Raw genomic sequence first — 23847 nt, 5'->3', positions numbered from 1 at the left:
TTGTTATTCCGCGCGGGAGCGACGTTGGTGGTCCGTTCAGTGGCGAACAGGTGTCGACGGTACTGCGCCGTTGAAGCTTCGGCGTTTGCAGCGATAGGGGCGAGTATTTTTGCTATCGCTGTGATTTGGTCGACCGCCGCCTTCTGCGCCGCCTCTTGCAGAGCGAGGCGTGCCAAGATGGTTTCCATAGACGCCGGAGGGGGGAGCGGAGTCGCTGGTGTAGGCGTGGGTGTTACCTCGGGAGCCGGCATCACCTCGAGAGCTTCGCGCTCCTCGCCTGACGAAGAACTGTCGTTGCTGACAACCATGGTACTAACGTTACTTTGCTAAAGGCCCCACGGTGGGCGCCAACTGTTTGATCGGAAAACGGTGATAAAAAGATGTGGGTTTAACAAAGACGTTTTATTATGGTCGGAGAGACTTTCAGTCGGTTACAAGAGAAGTAAAGAGAAAGCGACAGAAGAGAAGCCGGCAACTCGATGAGTTACCGGAGAGATACAGATATCGGCAAGATGAGCAAAGGTGAAAACCCTAATCTAGCCGCCAAGTGTTAGTCAGATGATTTCGGATCCCTCTCTCGTTCCTCTTCCTTCTCCTTATATAATCCTCTGATGTGTCGTTCTTGACCTAATTTAGGTCGTCTTCGTGGGCCTTCCTCATTGGGCCGAAGGGCCCGTATTAATCCGAGCGATCGCCGAGCCGGATGCCTCCTAGTCGACGACGGTCGACTCGAGGTACTCTAGAAGTGAGCCGAGAGACTGACCTTCTAAGCCGGCTATCCGAGCCGTCGCTTTCATTGGTCCGGGCCAGGCCTCCTATTCCTTGGGCCTTGAGGGATGGTTAGATCCATCTCCTACAGTTATGCTTCAAGCACTTCATCCTCTTCACTCATCATGTATTATAAGTTTTCTTTTAACTATCATTTATTTAGTGTCTAAGAGGTTTTGAATCCGTAGCTCAGCACATAGCCAGACACTGGACCATGTAATATTTTTCTTCAAATTTGTATATGTTTATAAAACAACAAAACAAAACCCAATACACTGCTAAATCTATACGTATCTGGTCACTGCAAAATTGATCTGTGATTTTTTTTAATTTTTAATCTTTTTTGTAAAATTATTAGTGCAGATATTGATCTGTAATTAGTTTTGAAATTATTTTGAATTCGATGCATCAATAATTCGCTGCAAAAAAAAAAGAAAAATAAACTTTTCTTTGGATTGTGGTTCACACGTCATCTAATATGTTGATACGTCGTCGTGCCTAACGGAATATAAGCTCGCCGTCAGCGACCTTCGATAGTCAGCTATACATGCATATACATGAGGACAAATCGGAAATGTGTGTTTCGAACTGATTTGACATGTCTTAATTTTAAATTAATTATGTTTTATTACCATATTAATTATGTTTTGTTTGTTTATCCAACAAGAAGACATCTTTGGCGTGATTAGTTTTTGTTGTCCACTTAAATCAGTTTTTATATTATTTCTTTGTCTCTCTACGGTTTTTCCCTGAAGAAGAAAATTTTCTGTTTCTGTCAAAGTTGAATCGCTTTCTCTTTGTTTTTTCGTCGTCTACAAACTTGATTCTTTCTCCGGAGCTTCGAGCTCTTTAAATCTTCGCCGGAATCCAACACCAGATTCCGGCGCCGGAGCTCCGATGAACAACACAGGTCATGTCCAAGTAGTATATGATCATCTCCCGCGGAAATACATATAGTTCCAGTTTCGGTTTTCCGTGGGGAAAGTTGTGCCCTTGTTCTTCCTTCTCGTACGGACAGGGAGAATGTCAAAGGTAGTGTACGAAGGGTGGATGGTGAGGTATGGAAGGAGGAAGATCGGACGGTCGTATATTCATATGAGGTACTTCGTTTTGGAGCCTCGTCTTATGGCCTATTACAAGAAGAAACCTCAGGATTCTCAGGTCTTAACCGCTTCTAAACTCTTTTTACTTTTCTTTTTCTTTTTTTTTTTGTATCTGTTTTGCAAGTTTCAAACTTTCCCTTTTGGGTTTCTTGAAAATCAGTATTATATGTCTCTGGGTTTCCAAGTATGTCTGTGAGATCATAGAGTGGACTGTATAAGGCACTATGCTTATAGGAAAAAAAGTCTACTATAACTTATGGGGCGTGTGTGTAATGATGATGCTTTCTACATGTGGTGAATACAGGTTCCTATCAAGACCATGTTAATTGATGGCAACTGCAGAGTTGAAGATCGAGGCTTGAAGACGCATCATGGTCATGTCAGTAGTCTTAACTTTACCTTTTCTGTTACTATTTTGTTACTCCAAGTGCTTATAGGTCGACAGTATGTGGTTTTGTGAATTGCAACCTCTGGTCTTGACATTATATTTATAAGCTAGAAAATTATTTAGGCTAATATTTGAACTTAATGAGTAGGAGAAGAAGACTATTATAGGAAATAGGAGGCACTGCTTGGTAGAGAAATATTTTCTTAGTTGTGAGCAAGACTTTTTGAGCTAAGTAACTGAGAGTATAATACTTGATTCAACTAAATTTGGTTAGCAAATGTGCTCCATGTTTCATGAGAATATTAACATTTAATGCACAAAAGATACTTATATGTATGCTATAAAAATCCCACATTTTAAACAAATAAATTAGAGGGATCATCTAAAGGTTGTGCAAGGCCAGATTTTTACAGCATTTTCAATCTCTTTCTGCAGTTCAAAGACATTTGATAATGTTTGTAGTGAATCAGTTGATGGTTCTTCATGCCAAGTTAACTTCCTATTATTATAACCTTGACTGTACTATCACTTATGCCTTTAAAATTTTCTTTTGTGCTTGTCAACTCTTTTCTGCAGATGGTTTACGTGTTGTCTGTCTATAACAAGAAAGAAAAGCACCATAGAATAACGGTATCTTCTCTTTACTTCCAAAAATAGCTAGCACTACATTTTACCTTGTTAGTTAATTATGGAGTAGTATATTCTTGCTAGATGGCAGCGTTCAACATCCAGGAAGCACTTATGTGGAAGGAAAAAATTGAGTCTGTTATAGACCAGGTCTGTCATATGCCCGCCATCACGAAATTATTTGTTTAGTATTTACTTGTCTAGACTTGCGTACATTGGTGCTTTTATCTGATTTACCTCACTGGCGCAGCATCAAGAGTCTCAAGTTCTAAATGGTCAGCAATATGTTGCATTTGAATATAAGTCTGGAATGGATAATGGAAGGACTGCTTCATCTTCAGATTATGAAAGCCAGTGAGTCCCTATCTGATATAATTTCCCTCTCTGATGGCATGTTGATTCAGTTTGCCAACAACTCACTGGTCCAGGAGAAACTTTTAGGAACTTTCTGACTAAATATCTCCAATTTTATTAAGATTCAGTGCACCAGAAGATGAAGATGACTCTAGGCGTCGTTTAGTGAGAAGGACTACTATTGGAAATGGTTTGTTCCGAGTTCATTTATTTATGAGCTAATCTGGTCAGCTGCAGTCCTGACTGTAATCTAATCACCTCAAGCAAATGTGCAGGTCCCCCGCCATCTGTACTTGACTGGACTAAGGAGTTTGATGCAGAGTTGGCGAACCAGAATTCTGATAACCAAGCTTTCTCGAGAAAACACTGGCGTCTTCTTCAGTGCCAAAACGGTTAGTGGTGTTGCAGGGTTGCTACGCAACATAGTTTATTATTTTCCCATGTTAAATCCCAAAAATATATATATCTTATGTGGAACCCAGTGCTCTCCTTAGTTATCTGCTATAGTAACTGGTAAATGAAAGAGCTAGAATTTGACCTTAATCTTCTTTGTTTGTGTTTTTTATACATTTGACAGGTCTTCGGATTTTTGAAGAGCTTCTTGAAGTTGATTACCTTGTATGGAAGTTTCTAATAGCTTGTCATTTTTTGTGGCGTGATTGCCCTCTGATTATGTAGAAACTTTATCTAGACAAGAACCGTAACTTACAGTGCTACGTGTGCAGCCGAGAAGCTGCAGCAGGGCAATGAAAGCTGTTGGAGTAGTGGAGGCAACATGTGAGGAAGTATTCGAACTTGTGATGAGCATGGATGGCACTCGTTATGAGTAGGTGCTTCTCTGCCTTCTGTTTTTCTTCATTTCTGTCTATAGTATGCATCCAGAAGTGTTTTGTTCTAACTGTTCTGGTCTGTACCTGAAGTTATTCCCCTGTGTGGTGCAGGTGGGACTGCAGCTTTCAGTATGGTAGCTTAGTGGAAGAGGTGGATGGTCACACAGCAGTGCTCTATCGTAGACTTTTGCTCGACTGGTTTCCAATGTAATGTTATACCTAAATATCATCGTCCAGTTACATTCATAGCTTCCGAACATAATCTTTTAATCAATAACTGAGAAGTGATAATTTCATCACAACTAAATTACATCTTATATGCTACATCCCTAGCTAAATAGACTCCGTTGTCCTGAAGGGCCTAGAATGTATGCAGAATGTCTTTGATTTTCTTTCTACCATGATACCATGGTCTCAGGGGAAACAATTCAGGATTATAGTTAGTTATTGTTGTCATCTGTGATCTTTAGAATATTACTTTGTTGTTTCCAATTTTATCCTAATTTATATCAAATGGCTCCAGGGTTGTGTGGCCTCGTGACCTCTGTTATGTCCGCTATTGGCGCCGTAATGATGATGGGAGTTATGGTACCTTTCTTTTCCTCCTTACTCGAGCTATAATCTGGAAAAGGTAGTTTTTACAATAGCTTGTTGGTTATTAATCTCGCTCTTTCTGTGAAGTTGTGTTGTTCCGTTCTAGGGAGCATGATAACTGTGGTCCACAACCTGGCTGTGTCCGTGCTCATCTTGAGAGTATGTCTATGAACCTAAACATATCTCAGCATTAACTAAAATGTTATAATGTTTGATGTACTATTATCTTTTTGTTGTTTATCTTAGGTGGAGGATATAATATTGCCCCACTAAAGCCACGAAATGGGAGGCCTAGAACACAGGTGCAACATCTAATACAAATTGATTTAAAAGGGTGGGGTGCAGGCTACCTTCCAGCATTTCAACAACATTGTCTTCTTCAAATGCTGAATAGTGTTGCTGGTAAGTTCTTTCCCATTGGTCCTTGCTGGCTATTTATTATCATGCGTTGTAATGCTCTCATCACAGGTTTGCGGGAATGGTTTTCACAGACAGATGAGAGAGGTGTTCATACCCGGATCCCTGTTATGGTTAACATGGCATCATCTTCCTTGAGCTTGAGTAAGAGTGGAAGGTCTCTGCATCAGTCTGCCTTTTCTGTTGATCAAACAAATGCTGCCAACAGAAACTCTGTGCTCATGGATGAAGACTCTGATGATGATGATGATGAGTTTCAGATCGCTGAATCAGAAAAAGAGGTTTGAATATCCAAGCATTTTCATCATCTAATACTAAGCTGCATGTGGTATTGAATCGTCATTCTTGTGTACAATTTCAGGATGAAACAAGTAAGATAGAGACTGATGTCAAGAAAACAGGTGAGCACCCTATGATTTAAGTGTAAAAATTCTACCTTGACTCAAGAAAGATAATCTAATAGTTTTATGTGAATTGAAACTTCAGAAGAAGAACCTGCACACAAGATTGATCTGTCATGCTTCTCGGGTAACCTAAAGCGGAATGAAAATGAAAATGCTCGTAACTGCTGGAGGACTTCTGACGGGAACAACTTCAAAGTTCGTAGCAAGAACTTTTGTGATGATAAAAGAAAGGTCGGTGAACCTATTTGTCTTAGTTCTTTAGAATGGTTCAGTTCTTGCATCCAGCTAACTTCTGTTCCTGTCCATTTAATGCTATACTGAAGATTCCTGCTGGGAAGCATCTTATGGACCTCGTTGCTGTCGATTGGTTCAAAGACAGTAAAAGAATAGATCATGTGGCTAGACGTAAGGGCTGTGCAGCACAAGTAAGATACATTACATCAAGCAGAGATTATTACAATCAAATCTTCAAATGCTTCCCTTCCCATACTATTCTCTTGCCTTTGGATTCGTCTTAGAAAGGAATATCCATGATTATTGAGTCTTTTGATAAACGTGTTCAGGTTGCTGCAGAGAAAGGTCTATTCTCAATGGTTGTAAATGTACAAGTAAGTTTTAACGATCAAACTATTATTAAGATTCAGAACATAATGTACAAACCACAAAGTCATATTTGGTTGTATAATAGGTTCCAGGGTCAACACACTACAGTATGGTGTTTTATTTCGTGACGAAAGAACTTGTACCCGGGTCCTTATTGCAACGATTTGTTGATGGGGATGATGAGTTCCGGAATAGTAGGCTAAAGCTTATACCTTTAGTTCCTAAGGTATGTTCGTCTCTCTTTCTCTTTGTGATTACCACTAACAAGTATATTGACATTATTTTTATGTAAGGGGTCATGGATAGTAAGGCAAAGCGTGGGAAGCACTCCATGTCTCCTAGGGAAAGCAGTGGACTGCAACTACATTCGTGGCCCGACATACTTAGAAGTGAGTGAAGTTATATAGTGTTGAATTCGAAGCTCTCTGTAACCATTAATAACTCAAATGATTCATCATGTAGATTGATGTGGATATTGGTTCATCAACTGTTGCAAATGGAGTGTTGGGACTCGTCATTGGTGTAATCACATCGTTGGTTGTCGAAATGGCTTTCCTTGTACAGGTGACAAACGGACACAATGTTTATAGGTTTTGCTTTAAAGTAGTTGGGGTTATTGTAATAATGTATACGAACAAATCTAGTTTGGTTTTGGCAGGCAAATGCACCGGAAGAATTGCCAGAGAGGCTTATAGGTGCGGTTCGGGTTTCGCATATAGAACTCTCTTCAGCTATAGTTCCAAATCTGGAGTCAGGTTAATAATATAGTGTATGACTCCTTAACACCTCCCTTAGAAATTACTATCAAACTTCATATATGTTCTGTCATATCAAAGTGTTTTGGTGGCTCTTTGGAAATGTTCACTGTTGTAATTTCATTTCATGGTGAAAAATATATATGTCTGTTATATATCCTCTTTACAATGCGTCAATAGTGTAAAATGCACAACTTTTAAGCTGCTTGGTAACTGACCATGAGTAGTCTCAAGTATACAATGACATTTGAGTTACCGACGATGATGATAATGCGTCATTGTAAACTTGAAGGGCCTACATTCGATTTCTTCTTTGGTTTTGGAACACTTCAATAGAGACAAAAGCAGAAAGATCTTCCAGCCATCACTGTCTCTAGAATTAATTCTTTCTAACATATTAAATTATTAATCATTTTTAATTAACCGACTCTAGAATTCTATCTTTATTATATAAAAAAGTCTAATATAGAAGTTCAAGATGAGTTTAGTAGGTTACTATATAACAAAAGTAACATTTACTTATCTATTGCATGAAAAAGGAATTAGTTGAGAACCAAAAAAGAAAGTATATATATAGAGGAGCAAAACTTAGACAATTCCATGGTCTTCGTTCCCACTTTGACGCATCATAAGAGAAGAAGAACCAATAACAAACATCTTAGACCAGTCATAGAAAGAGAAAAACAAATCAATCTTCTCTTTGTGTTTCAAGAGAACAAAAGAAGTTATGAGAGATTTAATATATCGTCAACTAAAGGTGATGGTGATGATGATGGTGATCGTTTCTTGGAGATGTGTTTTGGGATTGGAGAACATTAACCCGATCTTCTTTGATGAAGGTCTTTCTCATTTATTTGGTGAATCTAATCTCATTCGATCTCCTGATGATCGCAGCGTTCGATTACTCCTCGACAAATACACCGGTAATTTTCTTGTCTTCTTAAGTAATTATTTAGATATTATTAGTACAAATATTTCTCAGGAAATACAATTAGTTTCACGTTAAGAGACTCGAGTTTTAGGTTTTTGATGATGATGATAATCTCTACTTTTAATTTTGTGAGTTGCATGGACATAATAATGGATAGGAATGGAACGATAACTCGATGGTGATAACATACTTATGCGATTAAACCATCTTGTATCATGTATTCATGTTACAATGGTTTTAACATGATCATGCGATTATACCATCTTTTACCAAACATGAACTTTTGCAAAATTATAAGTTAAAAAGAAAAAAGACTTTTGCAAAATCTTGATCTAGATTCAATCATCATGTTCATGTAAAAGTAAATGATGTGACATACGCAATTTATTTATTTCACCGTTTGTCAACTTTGTTAATAAAGTTTCTTGAAAATATGTTACTACTTAAAGTCGTTGGGTTTTTAATTATATAGATTTAATACGAAATTATTTCAAAATGAATTCGATAGGGTCAGGATTCATATCTTCAAGCATGTATCAACATGGATTTTTCAGTTCGTTGATAAAGTTGCCTGGAGCTAACACGGCCGGTCTTGTAGTCGCCTTCTATGTAAGTCATTAATCTTTTTCAATTTCTTAAAATTTAGTAAAAAGTGATTGAATGTGAATTAATATTCAATCCAGACATCAAACGGCGATGTGTTTGTGAAGAACCACGACGAATTAGACATAGAGTTTTTAGGGAACGTTGAAGGGAAGCCGTGGCGGTTTCAGACGAATATGTATGGAAACGGTAGCACAAGCCGTGGCCGCGAAGAACGTTACCGTCTTTGGTTTGATCCTTCCAAGGAGTTTCACCGTTATAGCATCCTTTGGAACCCTACCAAAATAATGTTAGTTTCCTCTTTCCCACTCTTTTTTTTTTCTCAACAACTTATGATCATTGTTTTAAAAATTGTTAGGTAAATGATTTGGAGAGTAAAATAGTATTGTTTCGAGCTAATTTTTATTAAAGAAAAACTCATAGTTAGGTGATCTAGAAAAGGAGTTTTTTTCTAAGTCAAGAAAAAGATAGTGCATGTGGTTTGAATAGCTTTGATAGTGTACTGTGCATGAAACGTAAGTGGTTGTTGACATGCTGTGTATTTTAGTGAACGCAATATATATATGTACACCTTGTTGATTTACATGCATGAGGGTAATAATTTTCATTGTTGACTGAATTTATTTATGCATTTGTAAAGTATATGGGATTAAACCTAGTTTGATTAAGATTGAATCAGTTTAGGTCATCAAGATTTGAAACCACATGGTAAAACTTGCTCTAATTAGCCAATAAAATATGGTATAGAAAAGTTCAATATAACAATGTTGTTTAGTTACAATTTTCAGATTTTGGGTAGACGATGTGCCAATAAGAGAAATCAAAAGAAAAGAAGAAATGAATGGAGACTACCCACAAAAGCCAATGTCTCTCTACGCAACCATTTGGGACGCCTCAAGCTGGGCAACTTCCGGCGGTAAATTCAGCGTTGACTACACATTCTCACCTTTCGTCTCCGAGTTCAAAGACATTGCTCTCGATGGTTGTAATGTCTCCGAGTCACTGACCACTCTGACCAGAGATAACTACAACAATATCAATTGTTCTGCCTCTGACCAACTTCTCATGACCAGCGATTACTCAACCATTAGTCCTAAACAAGCAGCTGCAATGCGACGGTTCCGAGAACGTTACATGTATTATTCGTATTGTTATGATACCGTACGATACGCGGTGCCTCCGCCGGAATGTGTGATTTTGACAGCTGAGAAGGACCGGTTTAGGGATACAGGACGGTTGAAGTTCGGTGGTAGTCATACTAAAGTGCATAGAGCACGTAAAAAAAGGAGGCGGAACCGGTCCACGCCGGTGGTATCGGCTGAACTATAGCATTAATTAGTTGAATTGATTCCCGAGTATGTATATATATAGTGTTTTTGTTATAGATTTCAACATGTTTTCACGTTTACATTTTAAAATATTTCTTATATAGAGCACACATGTTAAAATTTTATAATTAATGAAAAAATCGAAATCTACCAAAACGTAAGCTTCATTGTTGCGTTATTATATACCATAAAAATCTTAATCTTTTTTTTTTGAAAAGAAATAAAAATCTTAATCTGCTATTTTATTTTTTTATTACCTTATTTTGTTTAATGGTATTCTATTAAAATGCAAAATAAATTTTACATGGATATGACTAACGGTCATATAGCTTGAGATCGTAGCTTTTGAGAAATAGGTTTAAGTTTATACTAGCCTTAATCTAGTAGTAAAGTAGTTAGTCCTTATGGAAGCCAATTCTCAAAAAAAAAAAAGTAGTCCTTATGGACCAATAAAAGCTAAAGATGGGAAAGGAGCTAATGAATAAACAGGTTGAAGTTAAACATACACTACAAGTTAGGGGTGGGAAAAAAAAAAGAACCGAACCGAGTCGAACCGTACCAACCGAACCGAAACCGATTCAAACTGAACCAAAGTCTATTTCAAACCATTCGGTTGAAGATTTTCCCAACCCGAATGGTTCGGTTTTAAACCGAACCGAACCGAGAAACTGATGTGTTTTTGTAGTTATTTAAATTAAAAATATTAGTAATACCAATATACTAAAATTCTAATACCATACCACATATTTTCCATTTTTCGTTTATTAACATATATATTTTTCTAACCGAATATGTATCATTAAAATATTTCATTTAAAAAATAGAAAAATATGTATCTTTATATTCTTATATATGTAAACATAGATGTTAAATCTAAACCTAAAATGTAAAGCAAATTTTATTAAAAACAAAAAATTTTTCTCCACAGCGTCACATGGAAGATGATTCATTGATATAAGAGACATTACTAATGATGTTGGTTTTTATAGTTAACTTTCATTTGTTTTAATGTTTATATATTTTTTGTGACTTTTTAAAGGTTTTTGTTTTAGTTTTATATTGAATTTAGTTAACATAGTTTATGTTTATATAATTTATGTTTTAAAACATAATTTCTCTTTAAAAAAATTAAACTAAAAAAGAACCTAACTAAGAAGAACCTAAATAAACTGATCCAAAAAATAAATCCAACCGAATCGAATGCAAACCAAACCGAATATAAACTGAACCAAACACAAACCGAATTGAACCAAACCAAACTAACTATGGTTTATTTCAGTTGGAAAAATACTAGAACCGAACCCGAACCGAACCGAGAAAATAACCGAAGTGTCCACCGCTACGAGTATACGAGTGATTTGCTGACAATTTATATAGTCAGATATATTAGTCATTAGTGACTAGTCGTATACTCGAATGACTAATTGATCTGAACTTTATAAATCGTAAGCAACTACTTTTTTTTAACTCGTGTGCTCAATAGATGACATGTAACATTCCATGAACATAAAATAAAGTCCATGTTGATTAGTATATTTGGATCATCTGCATATACCCAACCAAAAGTCAGATTGATTTTTTAAGGTATCAATTTGGTTTATTTAAACAAATCATGTATTTAATTTAACAGTCCTTTCCAAGATATCGATTTCTCTGATGAGTTCACAATAGCTAAAAAAAAGCTTTTACGGTTCATATTAGCAAGCAAATTGCAGAATCCCATGGATGTGGACCAAAAACAAAATTTACAAGCCAAGAAACCAATAACTTCACAAGCAAACCCATATATAACTCAATTTAACATAAGATTTGATTCTTATGGTTTTTCCTCTTCTCAAGAAACCAAACAATAAGTTAACATAAATAATATTAAAAAATTAACATCTCACTGTTACCTGATAAAACATGGGAAAATATATTCCTAATACTTGAAACTTTCATCCACCAAGTAACGGAAAAAATCGTTCTCCGTTGTTTCATTTCTGTGCTGTTGTATACACCCCAAAGGAAGAATTGAGAAAAACGATATGAAACCGAACCAAACTAAACCGCAAAAATTTTCAATTAGACTTCCAAAAAACCGGTCATTCTAAGAACGGAGTTACGGTGACGACTCAACTCTCTTCCTTTGAGGGTAAAAAAGGAAAACGCCATTTGTGCCTCCATTCTTCGTTTTCCGATGATTATATGTGGCGGAGTCATCTCTCCCTCCTCTTCTTCCTCCTCCTCCTCCGTACGCCGGAATATACTTCTCGACGGAATTCTCACCGGAGATGACTTTTTCTCCATCGCCGTCGTCTTTGTTTTGTTGCTTTCGTCGTTGCTACTCTTGTTGTTGTTCCTAGTATAATATTCATCGGAAAATATAACCTCTGATTCTTGAAGTTCTGACATTGAAAGGTCGAAAATATCTTTGCCAAGAACGTTAGGGAAATGACTTTATTGAAGAGCGTGGTTAGGACAAGAAGACACAACTATGGGGGAAAATGGAACTTATATAATCGCTAACAGAATCTCATGTTTTACACGTATATATATGTATATGTGTGCGTATATACGTGAGTATTAATATTTTCTTGTGTTGCATCAGATGGCGTCATCGTGAATGTGTTTGAGTGAAGTCAAGGGATTCGATGTAATAATTAATTAATCATTAAGGATGTGACAAGTATCGTGAATTACACAAGACTTTGTATACACTTACACATCAATTTGCCACAAAATAATCGTAATCCGTGTGGGTATGCAATTACTAATTAGTAACATCATGCATTCATGCCTCGTTTGATTCAAAGTTCCTCATAAAAGACGTTTAGGGAATTTGAACAATGCCACAATTATTAGGAACGGGGCAAAATATATTATTTTCAATGTTTCTACTTTTAAACTTATAACTTAAATATATACTTTACTAGTTTCAAGATGAACTATGTTTAGAAAAAAATGTTTTAAATTTTTTATTAGGAAATAAAGGTAAATTAGAAACTTTTAAAAGTTAATTTTATTTACTGAACTGTTATTTACTAAAATTTGTAAAAAATACTCCTTATATTTCAGAATAATCCATGTTTTAGAAATAAAAATTGTTTATATATTTTCAATGTATGTAATAATGGCAAATTGTAAATTTTAAAAACATTAATTGTATTTACTGAATTTTGATTGGTTAAAAATCATAAGAAATAACTAAATACGGAAAACAATGCATTTATTGCCAAAATTTTACGTGTTTTCTTAATAAGTGTAAAAATTCTAGAATATACATTATTTTAAAACAGATTGAGTAATTAATAAGAAAATAATGCCTTTTGTCATCATAAAAATGCATTTATATAAAAAATTAATATATTTTATTAATGTCTGAAAACTCTAAAACATGGATTATTTTGAAACAAATATAATATTTTATTATTAGTTTCTCAATTTGTGATATATACACATGCATGTATATATGTATTTGGGGGTAAAATTATTTTAATATTTTAAGGGGAAAATAGTTAAAAAAAAACACATACTCTCTCCGTATCAGTTTAACTGGTGTTTAAGGATTTTGATTTTGTTTCAAAATAAGTGATGTTCTCATAATTTTAGGTGAAATTTAATGTCATTTGAAATTTTTGACCTACTATAAAATATTGTATCTTTTTTTTATTGGTTGAATTAGTTTTATTTAATGTTATTTTATGTAACCAAAGCCAATTACATAAAAATTTGTATTTTTTTAATATTTGTGCAAAAATCTTAAACACCTCTTAAAATGATACAGAGGGAGTATAACACTATTGGTAAATGTCTTTGTATGCGTAATTAAGATCACAAATTCAAATCCGTTTTTGAGTTTTTTTTCGAAAGCTAATATTAACGAGCCAAGAAATTTTATATGATTGAGGGTCTAAAATATTAAAGTCCGGCTCTGTATATATATTATTATAAAATAATTGTAACTATTCGAATATATTTAGCATATAAATTATGTGGATCGATAAATACAAATAAAAAATATTTTAGTAATTTATAGTTCGAACTTCGAAGTTCTTAACATTTTCTTTATCTGACATTGCATCTAGCTGTTTAAATAAATATATTGTTGATGTATGTATTCTAATTAACTCTTCTACAAAAAAAAAATTAACTCATGTACTGATGATTATTAAATTAAGTTTATTTACATCTTCAGGAAAAAAAAATATATTTACACTTACTACGAAATTTCAATGATTGCGAAGCCGAGTAGGTGTAACGCTACTGAAAGCAAGTCCAGCGCGTTTCGTGGCTACGCGGTTACTCGCTCAACGCTATGATATTCCCTTCCACTCGTGCGCTAACTTGTACCACACGGTGCCGTGTCCGAATTATCCAGAACTGGTCTTTGGCGATTACTTGGCGGCGTTTGTTGCCAATAATTTGTTGCTTTCGGAGAAGAAAAGGGAAAATATCAAATATGGCTTAAAAAGTCATCTTCTAAATTGTTAAAAACTTAAAACTGCATATTAATGTTGATTCTAAAGGAAACAAACTGTGTGTATAATAATTATTTACGCGCTATACAAACTATTAAGTTAGTACGGAATGAAGTTGTAATGAAGTTAATCTTTCAATCATATAACAAAATAACTCAATAAATTAAAAATAACAAGTAAAGTTATTAAAAAGTAAAATATTGAGGAATTTCTTGAAATATAATAAAACTTCTTTGATATTTCTCTGGGTTTGGTTGAGTGATTCCAAGGAAAATTTAAAATTTATTAATGCTATATTTAGTTATATTTTCTTGACAAAACAAATTTATCCGTGAAGTTGTCGCAAAAGCAAGATTTTATTAATTGAGACACAATTATTAGTGAGCAAGACATGCCTTGAGTATTACATATAACAAAAAGGGTTACTGAAAATGATTGATTCCATCAAACCATCAGAGTTAGAACCTTTGATGATTGAGGCAAAATTTTCTTTTGTGATTTTGATTATATAGGTGTTAAATCTTACAAAACTAAAATTAGAGAATGATAGGTGTGAAACAAAACAAACCAAATAAATGCATTTAGTGCAAAGCAAACAAAACAAACCAAAAATTGAAATATTGAATGGGAAGTATATCAAACTTTAAGTAAACAAAAAATGTATTTAAGTGGTAATTCAGAAGTATACAAATTACCAGGCTTTAGTTAGGTAATAGTTTTGAAATCTCGAATGATTAAAAAGCTTTTTCTTTGTTCAGAAAACAATACTCAAATTAGGATGACAAATTACCAGGCTTTAGTTAGGTAATAGTTTTGAAATCTCGAATGATTAAAAAGCTTTTTCTTTGTTCAGAAAACAATACTTCAAATTAGGATGACACAAGTTATTGTTATATGCTCCTTTTTGTATTTTTGTAGTATAGATATTTATATGACTAGTGGTGTCTTTTACGTGTTCACAACAAAACAAAACACTTCGTTTTAAGATGTATAGTAGTTTTGTATTTACATTTTGAGTTGATTACTCTCTAGACCACTTTTTGACCTTTTTTTACACTCAGAGTCACTTTCTCCGTGTAAAACACTTTGTTGTGGGCCAGCAATAAACTGTGGACAACTTTGTCCTTAATAGACATTCGATGCGTGGACGGATGCTACGTGGACGGGTGATGCGTGGATGGATGATACGTGAACGGGTGATGCGTGGACGGAGATGAGTGTGAAAATTCGAGAAGCTTTATCAGATCAAGCTCCACAATAGTTGAACTTAAAGACACAACTCCAACAACAATGTTTGTCTGTGGACGAGGACGAGAAGATTTTGATTATGTTGTGGATATAAACGCTAACATAACCATGAGTTAGAACAAGAGAGATCTCTTAAATTTGTGTATAGGGAATTGAAGCTTGATATGGTGGATAGAGTACTAACTCAAACACTAAACATAGATATAAAAATGTAACATATTGAAAGATTGTGATATGAATGCCAATGTGTCCACAATTTCAAGGATGAACAAATTAATAACTTCAAACCAATAACTACAATGTACGAGAAAAAAAACAAGCTTGAGTGATGAAAACAAAGCTAAACAAACCAAAAAGTTAAAACGAGTCATCTCCTCCTCCAAAACTCCCGGTCAAAACGAGTCAGCTCCTCTTCCCGGTGAGCCACACCATGGATTCCGAGCTCAACATCGCCGTGGATGAGCTTGGTGAAGCTGCGGTGGTTCGATCTCGTCACAGTCCTCCACCATGAGATATATAGTATGCTGAATTTTGAATTTTCATCATAATTTTACTCGTCCACAAATAGCCGTCCATGTTTACACGTCCACACTTATTTCCCACACCCATCCACATGTGTTGTTCTATGCTTATATTCTACATGTAGTTATCCATGTTTTTCAAACATCCACAGATCACTCATCCATAACACAATCATTGAATACGTGTACAAGTATAGATTTTAAAATATAACAAAAATATATATCAAAGTGGATATCAAATTATAGAGAATAAAAAAATATAATTTATTATATCAACAAAATTTGCTATATGTATTTTTAATTTAAAAATAACAATAAATAAAATATTAAAATGTATACTAAACAATAATAAAGAAACACATTTTTCTTTCTTCTTGTCTAAGAAAAATCTCATTTTATTCTCATTAAAGACAAATATGTATAATCTCTCTGTAGATCCATGAAAAATTATCTTGCAAGTGCATTGTGGCATTGGATGTAATTGAAATACGTCTTCACAACAAAACAAACGCGGTACGTAAAAGCATCATTGCACACACCATTATTTATTATATGATTTAATGTTGGAACAATTCGGTGATATCAAATTTTGTGCTTATCCTACTATACATCTTAAAAATGAAAAGAGACGATGAAAATGTACAAAAAGGTAGACAGATAGAGTCGAGTGAATTGGACACTGGACGAATTGGGGCATTTGATAGATGCATATAATCTCATCATAAAGACAATGACTTGAAAAAACTTAGAATAATTTTGGACAAGTGTGGTTCCTACTCCTAGTGGTCCCTTCGATAATTTCAGATGTTTTTTTTTTTTTTTTTTTTTTTTTGATAATTTCAGATGTTGGATACTCATAATTTGAAACCATTCCAAATACATACAAACTCAAATAATTATTTTGCTAGTTTTACGTATCCTGCCTCGTGATCTTGGTGTTGCTAATATTAAGAAAAAAACATAAACAACATTCGTACTTTATATTTCGAAAGTGAAGCCATTGTTTTCTTTGGTAAAAAGGTGAAACAGTTGTTTAACACTATGTACGTAATGTCATTTTCATTTTACTATTGTTTCATATTTATGCTATCATTTCCATCTGTGTTTCAAAAAAAAAAAGCTATCATTTCCACTATACATTGTGTTATTTAAAAATTGTGCTATTTCTGTTTAGCAAAAAAAAGTGAAAGTAATAGTTCGAGGAAAAAAAAAGCCAAAAAACTGCTATTTCTTGGTTAGAGTTTTTATGGGATTCAGTGCATTAGTGATACAATAATTATATCCCTTAATTAATTTCAAATAAATGTATATGCATGCAATCCGGTGCATTAGATGCATTTTTCTTCTCTTTTTCATATGTCATATGTTTATAGTCATATCATGCATGACTCATAGATTGTGCCTTGATTAATTTCAAATGGATTCAGATGATATTAATACAACTTAACTGGGGAGAAGTGGAGATAGAGACAAGGCGTTCATTTTTTAATTAGTTATATACTTCATCTGTTTCATTATAAATGTCATTTGAGATTTTTGCACACAAATTAAGAAATCAATTAATTTTGCATGCTTTCCATATAAAAATGTTATTACCCATACACTTACTTCTATTTCAACTTATAGAAAAATAAACTGCAGAATAAAGTTAATAAATTCTGTATCGAAATACTAAAACGACACTTATTTTGCAACGAAAAATTTTCTCTAGAACAACACTTAATATGAAACGGAGGGAATATCAATTTGTATGGAACTTTCTTAATCACATGGACGTTGATGTTAATTTTCCCTGGAGTTCTTTTTTTCTTAATAGAGAATACTTCTTTTTTTTGGGTCTTGCTAGAATCTGTTAATATCATGGTAAATTGGAAATCCATGTGCCATACCGTGAAATAGTAATAGCTGATTCACTATTCTATTCCTAGGTCTAACCTTCTTTGAAAGAGATGATCTACATTTTTTTAATGGTATAATCAGCCTCCTAGTTTCAGGTTCACAGAGATACAATGAACATTGTTCGATTTTCTGTCTTAGACGATAGTCATCAGGTAATAAAAAGAAACACCTCAAATCGTCCTAATCAATGCAATAAATATCACGGATATATAACATACTCTAAAAAGGTGAAATCCAATACTGCAGAACTAAATTTTGGAATGATCAATTCAAGTAAAACTAATAGATGACTAAAATATAATATGTTATGTATAGATCATATGTGCTAGATAATAGAACACCGAGTGACCGAGGAACTCCAACCGCTGCATCAGAGTCAAAAAATCTTCAGTCATAAATAATTAGCAAGCAATAAGCAATGCTTAAAAATGGTTCATATGAGGCCCATCTTTAATTTAAAAGCCCAATATATACATTCTAATCATTAGGTTGACTTAAAATTTTAACCAAATTGCTTCGGTTCTTGGTCGGTTTAGTAATTAAATAAACCGATTTGCCTCGGCTTACCAAAATATCTTATTCTCTCTGATCATCACCCATAACTGGAATTCGAATCTATGAACCCTGAATCGATTTGCGTCGTTCCATTTTTATAAAAGAAATCTTCAATCAGAACAGTGATGGCGCTATGTAACTTTTCATTGCTCGAACTTACAAGTTGTCTGAAGGCGAAAAGGTTTGGTTTTTGCATCAGGGCAAAGGCAAAAAAAAAAGTATTTGTAGTTACTGTTGTTCTGTTTTAGTGTCTCTTTGGCTTTAAAACTTGCTTCGTTTGAGATGAAACACAACATGTCACAATGGTGGACTTTGTTTTTCAAGTTCTCAGAAGAGCACGACAGGAAGGTTAACGGAAGTCATGGATCCACTGTGAATAGTAGATTTGCTGTTTTGTATTAAACAAGTGAATGTTTGTAGTTTTGACTAAAGTCTGGTTCCAAATTGTCTCTTGAGTAACTGTTTCTGTTTTCTTGTCTTGATTGATTAGTTAGTAAGTTTTTTTGTTTGTTTATTGTAGGAAGGAGATAAAGAAAGTGAGGGAAGAAAGCACATCATAGAACGGTAATAAAGCATTTCATGATGATTTACAACTCTCAACTGGCAGCTCTCTGGATTGCCATATAAAAAAGAGGCTGTTTATGGAGCTTTGAAGACAAGCCAATGGCATCGTGTGATTCAAGTAAGCAAAATGACTACCTATGCCTCAAGTGCAAGTGTTGCTATCGATGGTGTCACGAGTTGAGTAGTCTAGTGAAAAACATTACCCCAAAGCTCTTAAATCCTGATTGTGATATCTAAACTGTTAATTCACCAAGAAGATGCTAGAAAGAATCTACATTAATAAACTTATCCTTTTTCTTGATAAAACAAATGAATTGTCAGTGTTAAATGACACTCATGCTTTGTAGTGTTCATAAATACTTGCCTGTGGTTGGTGTAGACATGATCGTTTCTTCTGTTCTTATCTTTTTTTTTTTGAATGGTTTCTTTATTTTGGTAAAGAATCCAGAGTGGCTGCTTAACTAACTTACCCTGTCACAAAACCCCACAAGATCATGCTTCAAATTTATGAATCACTGACTTCAAAACTTCAAAGTCACATTATAACAACAACTTCATTTATCATTCTTTAAATTCTCCATTCTATCTTCATTATTTACCAACCCTATTCTAATTTCGTCTTTGTTAATTCTTTTGGTGGCTACTAAGTACAGTAAACTTGAATCTGTGTCCCAAAGTGATTACTTTGTTTCTTTATCACTGAACAAGAAGCATGAACAAAGACAACGAATTTATGAACTTCAACTACCATATTTTATACATCATGATGATCATCTTCATGACATAGTGTCTCTTCCTCTTCCCATTTAATGTTTCTTCCATCTACCTCAATTAATACATACATCCATACCTCACCCTCAAACCCAACCATGATAAGTCTTAACCGTTAGATAGCCACAATCCCAGGACACAGGATACATGATCAAGATTATGCAAGTGGCCCTCACTCCCATCTCATGATTTGATTACAATTTGCCATCCATAGCAAAACAAGCTAAACAAAAGAGCAAGTCATTGTCACCATTGCACCAAATTTTAGCAAAAAAAAAAAAAAAAGTCATTGTCACCATCTCAATCTTGGTTTCAAATATCAACTTCCTAATACTTTAAATAACCCATCAACAATCCAATAATGATTGAAACATGTGGTTACCTCTTAAGATAAAGTTCTTAATTTTTTCTGGCAAAGTGTAATAACAGACTTATCACATTACATACAAGTTGGCCCCTGAGTACTCAGAATATTAATAACTCCGCTACACTCTTTCTGTTTCTAGATCCATATTTATAGAGTTACTTTACATATCTACACAAACATTATCACCGCGTGACATTAAATGCTTCATCAACCCTCAAAGGCTCAAAACTTCTTCTTTTTTTTTGTTCTTTTGTAATTCCCTCCATATTCTTCTGACCTCTATTATATACACCTATTTACATTCTTCACGTTCTCAAACCAGTCTCTCTCCACTTCGTCACGCACTCTCTCTCTTACCGGATAAGGTTTTTTCCAGAGAGATGGCTAGAGTTTGTGTAATGATTATGATGATGGTAGCTATGATCTTGAACGTAGCTAGAGGTGAACCAATGGCACCGTGTTACTTCATATTTGGTGATTCTTTGGTTGACAGTGGAAACAACAATCAGCTTCAATCCTTAGCAAGAGCTGACTACTTCCCTTACGGTATCGACTTCCAGTTTGGTCCAACCGGCAGATTCTGTAATGGAAAAACAACCGTCGATGTCATCAGTAATCTTATAACAACACCCTTGTTTTTTTTTTTTTTTTTTCTCTCCAAAACATGTAACTGAACAAACAAAACTAACTTGTTCTGTTTTCGTTGAAAAGCTGAGCTTCTTGGTTTCGATGACTACATTACACCATATTCTCAAGCAAGCGGAGAAGACATCCTAGGAGGAGTAAACTACGCTTCTGCAGCTGCGGGAGTTCGAGAAGAAACCGGCCGTCAGCTGGTAAGTCATTCATATCACTTAGGTTTAGGTTTCTTGACTAGGAAGCATAACTGTGTTTCCATTGTTTGGTTTCAGGGAGCTAGAATAACGTTTGCAGGGCAAGTAGCTAATCACGTGAACACTGTGTCGCAAGTGGTGGACATTCTCGGAGACGAGAACCAAGCTGCTAATTACCTAAGTAAATGCATCTACTCGATTGGTTTGGGAAGTAACGACTATCTCAATAACTACTTTATGCCTCTCTATTACTCCACCGGGAACCAGTACTCTCCAGATTCCTTTGCCAACGACCTTATCAACCGCTACACTGAGCAACTCAGGGTCCGTTCATTTACTCGTGCTATATCCTCTGTTTCCTCTGTTTTTGTGTCTAATGTTTCTGTTTCCTCTGTTTTTTTTTTTTGTTTGGTTTGGAGTAGATATTGTATAACAATGGAGCGAGGAAGTTTGCGCTAATTGGTATCGGCGCAATAGGATGTAGCCCTAACGAGCTGGCGCAGAACAGCAGAGACGGGACGACTTGTGACGAAAGGATCAACTCAGCAAACAGGATCTTTAACAGCAAGCTGGTGTCTCTGGTGGACCATTTCAACCAAAACACTCCAGATGCTAAGTTCACTTACATCAATGCTTATGGTATCTTCCAAGACATGGTAGCTAATCCTTCTCGCTATGGTAAGTATCTCACCTCTTAAACCGTAACACGATGGGATTTGTATTTGCCTGGAACATTTTCTTGATTAGTTTACATTAATGGTTTCAGGGTTTAGGGTGACAAACGCGGGTTGTTGTGGAGTTGGGAGGAACAATGGACAGATAACTTGTCTTCCAGGTCAAGCTCCATGTCTGAACAGGGATGAGTTTGTGTTCTGGGATGCGTTTCATCCGGGAGAAGCAGCGAATATCGTGATCGGTAGTCGATCTTTTAGGAGAGAATCTCCATCTGATGCTCACCCTTATGATATCCAGCAGCTTGCTTTGCTCTAGCTCATGAAATTTCCTCCACACAGACAAAGAGAGAAAGAGAGAGATATGTAATCTTTTGCTTGTGTTTGATACTTGTTTTTGTTGTTGCAGAAGAATTGTTTGTGTTGTGGAGCTAATGTATCATTGTTCTATATAATGACATGAATTTTCTTTTCTTTTTTTTTATGTATGATTAAAAATTTGGGATGTTTTGACGATCTTTGTTAGCATAGATCTATGAAGAACCAAGCACCAACTTAACTTTTCACTGGATGTTGTTCTGTCATAATACACATTTACGTGTTGAAAATGATAACTTCCTTTTGAATATTCTTGTTTTGAAACGCATGAGAGGAAAACGGGCCTAGCCCAGTGTTTTGATGTTTAAAAGCTAATATATGACCCATAAATTCAAGCTACACATAAGTTGAAATGGAATTGAAAACCAGAGTGGAACGGTAATTTGATGATATTTTTGGTTAAATATTAAAACTTTTAGTTCAGTTACGCTTTAAATGTACAAAATTTAAGTGTAAAGGGTATACTAGTTGAATGATAAGACACTAAATGTTTTCAAAAGGTTTCTAAGAAACAAGAGAATTAATACAGAAAAGTTAGAATAGATGGACCATCACTAAGTACAGCTCCTGGTTGAGATTCCTAGCAATGGAGGCAGATGTTGCATTCCCTCCAAATCTTGTAAAGGAAGGCATGGAAAATAGGCTTGACAATGAGCACTATTTGCTGGTTTTAAGAGTAGATATGGAGCCATCATGTAAAAAAACAAGGGCATGAATTGGTAAAGTAAACATTTGAACTAAAAATACACTTATACACATTAATAATATGTCTTTATGATAGAATTTCACACCGCCATAAGCAATCTAAACAAGTACAGAAATCACTGACACAACACTCGTGAAATATAAATATAGATATTACACATTTATATATGACACTGCATTAGCTTTATATTGCTCATTCCTTAGCCCAATCCCTGGTTCTTATTCACTCCTCGTCCCTTAAGGCTTCCACTCAATATTACCTGCAGAAAAAATGATACGGAGTTAATTTTTGATCAAATCAATGCTGAAGAGTGGCTTTGATCATCCAACACCAATATTTGTTTTCTTACACTAACTGAAGAGCGGTTTGGTCTTCGCGACCTGCGGATGAGTAATGGTGATTGTTAAGTTGCAATGCAGCGACTTGGAAATAGTTCCGTGAATCAAACGGTTGAGATTGCGTTTGAGGCGGCTGCATAGTCTGTTCGTATCCTCCTGGCATAAGATTCATACTTGGATTGTTCCTCTCATTTTCAGCTATCTATATACCAAATATATCATAGATATTTGTTTAGTATTTCATTATTTTTTTTTAAAAATTTGGTGTTATATATGTAGAAACGAATCGTTAGGACGTTAAAACAAATCAACACAGTCTGAATCTACCTTAGCACGACGAAGCTGGTTCTCACTATGCATATCAACTTCCTGCATAGACTTTCATTACAAATGAAATGAGCCAAATTATCATATATATACAGATTAACAATGGAAATAATAAGATGTGCCTTACTCGCTTCTGCATGTAGTCAATTTCAGCGAATAAGAGTTCATTCTGCAAAAACATTTTAAAGAATAATTTATAAATTTAGCAAACATGAATATATAAATAAATAATTTTGTAGGAAACAGTTTGATTTCGGAGAACATTTACTAAATAAAATTACCTTCTTGGATCGGATTCGATTAATACTTCTGTCTAACCTGCCTTCTAAATTCCTAAGCTCTTTGGGGGACATTGACCCTATTGTCTCACCCATCAATCGCCTAATTAAGTTTTCAAAAGTATTAATATATCAAATAGTTAAGTTAGGGGTGGGGACTTCGTATGTGTAGTCTTAAGTTACCTGTGCGTTAATTTCTGCCGCAGTTCCGGTGTTAGATTAAATG

General features: G+C 34.8%; 4 protein-coding genes across 8 annotated transcripts; 3 read left to right on the top strand and 1 right to left on the bottom strand.

Moving 5' to 3' along the window:
- The first annotated feature begins 1435 nt into the window (after positions 1–1435).
- Positions 1436–7048, top strand: LOC111207444 (protein ENHANCED DISEASE RESISTANCE 2-like). 4 transcript variants are annotated; one of them, XM_048771661.1, is made up of 22 exons: positions 1436–1929; positions 2176–2250; positions 2836–2889; positions 2971–3036; positions 3137–3240; positions 3363–3430; positions 3516–3632; positions 3818–3858; positions 3966–4066; positions 4182–4277; positions 4594–4658; positions 4752–4823; positions 4911–5066; positions 5133–5362; positions 5443–5482; positions 5568–5716; positions 5809–5910; positions 6049–6093; positions 6174–6314; positions 6382–6477; positions 6551–6652; positions 6733–7048. In XM_048771661.1, the coding sequence occupies exons 1-22, from the start codon at positions 1792–1794 to the stop codon at positions 6781–6783; spliced, it is 2109 nt and encodes a 702-aa protein (XP_048627618.1). In that variant the 5' UTR covers positions 1436–1791; the 3' UTR covers positions 6784–7048. The 4 variants fall into 4 exon arrangements, with proteins under 4 accessions (XP_048627618.1, XP_048627617.1, XP_048627616.1 ...); XM_048771660.1 differs by having other exon boundaries at positions 1439–1929; positions 3369–3430; positions 6747–7048; XM_048771659.1 differs by having other exon boundaries at positions 1441–1929; positions 6747–7048.
- A 183-nt stretch (positions 7049–7231) lies between these two features.
- Positions 7232–10130, top strand: LOC111212240 (probable xyloglucan endotransglucosylase/hydrolase protein 29). Of its 2 annotated transcripts, XM_048771668.1 has the most exons (4): positions 7232–7766; positions 8283–8383; positions 8458–8666; positions 9166–10129. In XM_048771668.1, the coding sequence occupies exons 1-4, from the start codon at positions 7571–7573 to the stop codon at positions 9704–9706; spliced, it is 1047 nt and encodes a 348-aa protein (XP_048627625.1). In that variant the 5' UTR covers positions 7232–7570; the 3' UTR covers positions 9707–10129. The 2 variants fall into 2 exon arrangements, with proteins under 2 accessions (XP_048627625.1, XP_048627626.1); XM_048771669.1 differs by lacking the exon at positions 8283–8383 and having other exon boundaries at positions 7677–7766; positions 9166–10130.
- A 1471-nt stretch (positions 10131–11601) lies between these two features.
- Positions 11602–12253, bottom strand: LOC106405239. The gene has a single exon (XM_013845818.3). The coding sequence runs from the start codon at positions 12097–12099 to the stop codon at positions 11770–11772; it is 330 nt and encodes a 109-aa protein (XP_013701272.1). The 5' UTR covers positions 12100–12253; the 3' UTR covers positions 11602–11769.
- An 8136-nt stretch (positions 12254–20389) lies between these two features.
- On the top strand, positions 20390–22070 carry LOC106403181 (GDSL esterase/lipase At4g18970-like). The gene is made up of 5 exons (XM_013844020.3): positions 20390–20702; positions 20802–20926; positions 21002–21247; positions 21346–21601; positions 21690–22070. The coding sequence occupies exons 1-5, from the start codon at positions 20471–20473 to the stop codon at positions 21911–21913; spliced, it is 1083 nt and encodes a 360-aa protein (XP_013699474.1). The 5' UTR covers positions 20390–20470; the 3' UTR covers positions 21914–22070.
- Positions 22071–23847: the final 1777 nt, after the last annotated feature.

This window comes from Brassica napus, unplaced genomic scaffold (genome assembly GCF_020379485.1).
Source record: "Brassica napus cultivar Da-Ae unplaced genomic scaffold, Da-Ae ScsIHWf_1230;HRSCAF=1757, whole genome shotgun sequence".
NCBI classification, from domain to species: domain Eukaryota; kingdom Viridiplantae; phylum Streptophyta; class Magnoliopsida; order Brassicales; family Brassicaceae; genus Brassica; species Brassica napus.
This window is presented reverse-complemented; position numbering and strand designations above follow the sequence as displayed.

Coding starts and splice junctions, on each gene's coding strand:
- LOC106405239 (XM_013845818.3), bottom strand. CDS start 12,099: ATGTCAGAACTTCAAGAATCAGAGGTTATATTTTCCGATGAATATTAT.
- LOC106403181 (XM_013844020.3), top strand. CDS start 20,471: ATGGCTAGAGTTTGTGTAATGATTATGATGATGGTAGCTATGATCTTG. Junction 20,927..21,001: donor AAGAAACCGGCCGTCAGCTG/GTAAGTCATTCA, acceptor GTTTGGTTTCAG/GGAGCTAGAATAACGTTTGC. Junction 21,248..21,345: donor GCTACACTGAGCAACTCAGG/GTCCGTTCATTT, acceptor GGTTTGGAGTAG/ATATTGTATAACAATGGAGC.
- LOC111207444 (XM_048771659.1), top strand. CDS start 1,792: ATGTCAAAGGTAGTGTACGAAGGGTGGATGGTGAGGTATGGAAGGAGG. Junction 4,278..4,593: donor TTGCTCGACTGGTTTCCAAT/GTAATGTTATAC, acceptor AAATGGCTCCAG/GGTTGTGTGGCCTCGTGACC. Junction 6,315..6,381: donor TTATACCTTTAGTTCCTAAG/GTATGTTCGTCT, acceptor TTTTTATGTAAG/GGGTCATGGATAGTAAGGCA.
- LOC111212240 (XM_048771668.1), top strand. CDS start 7,571: ATGAGAGATTTAATATATCGTCAACTAAAGGTGATGGTGATGATGATG. Junction 8,384..8,457: donor GTCTTGTAGTCGCCTTCTAT/GTAAGTCATTAA, acceptor TATTCAATCCAG/ACATCAAACGGCGATGTGTT. Junction 8,667..9,165: donor TGGAACCCTACCAAAATAAT/GTTAGTTTCCTC, acceptor TACAATTTTCAG/ATTTTGGGTAGACGATGTGC.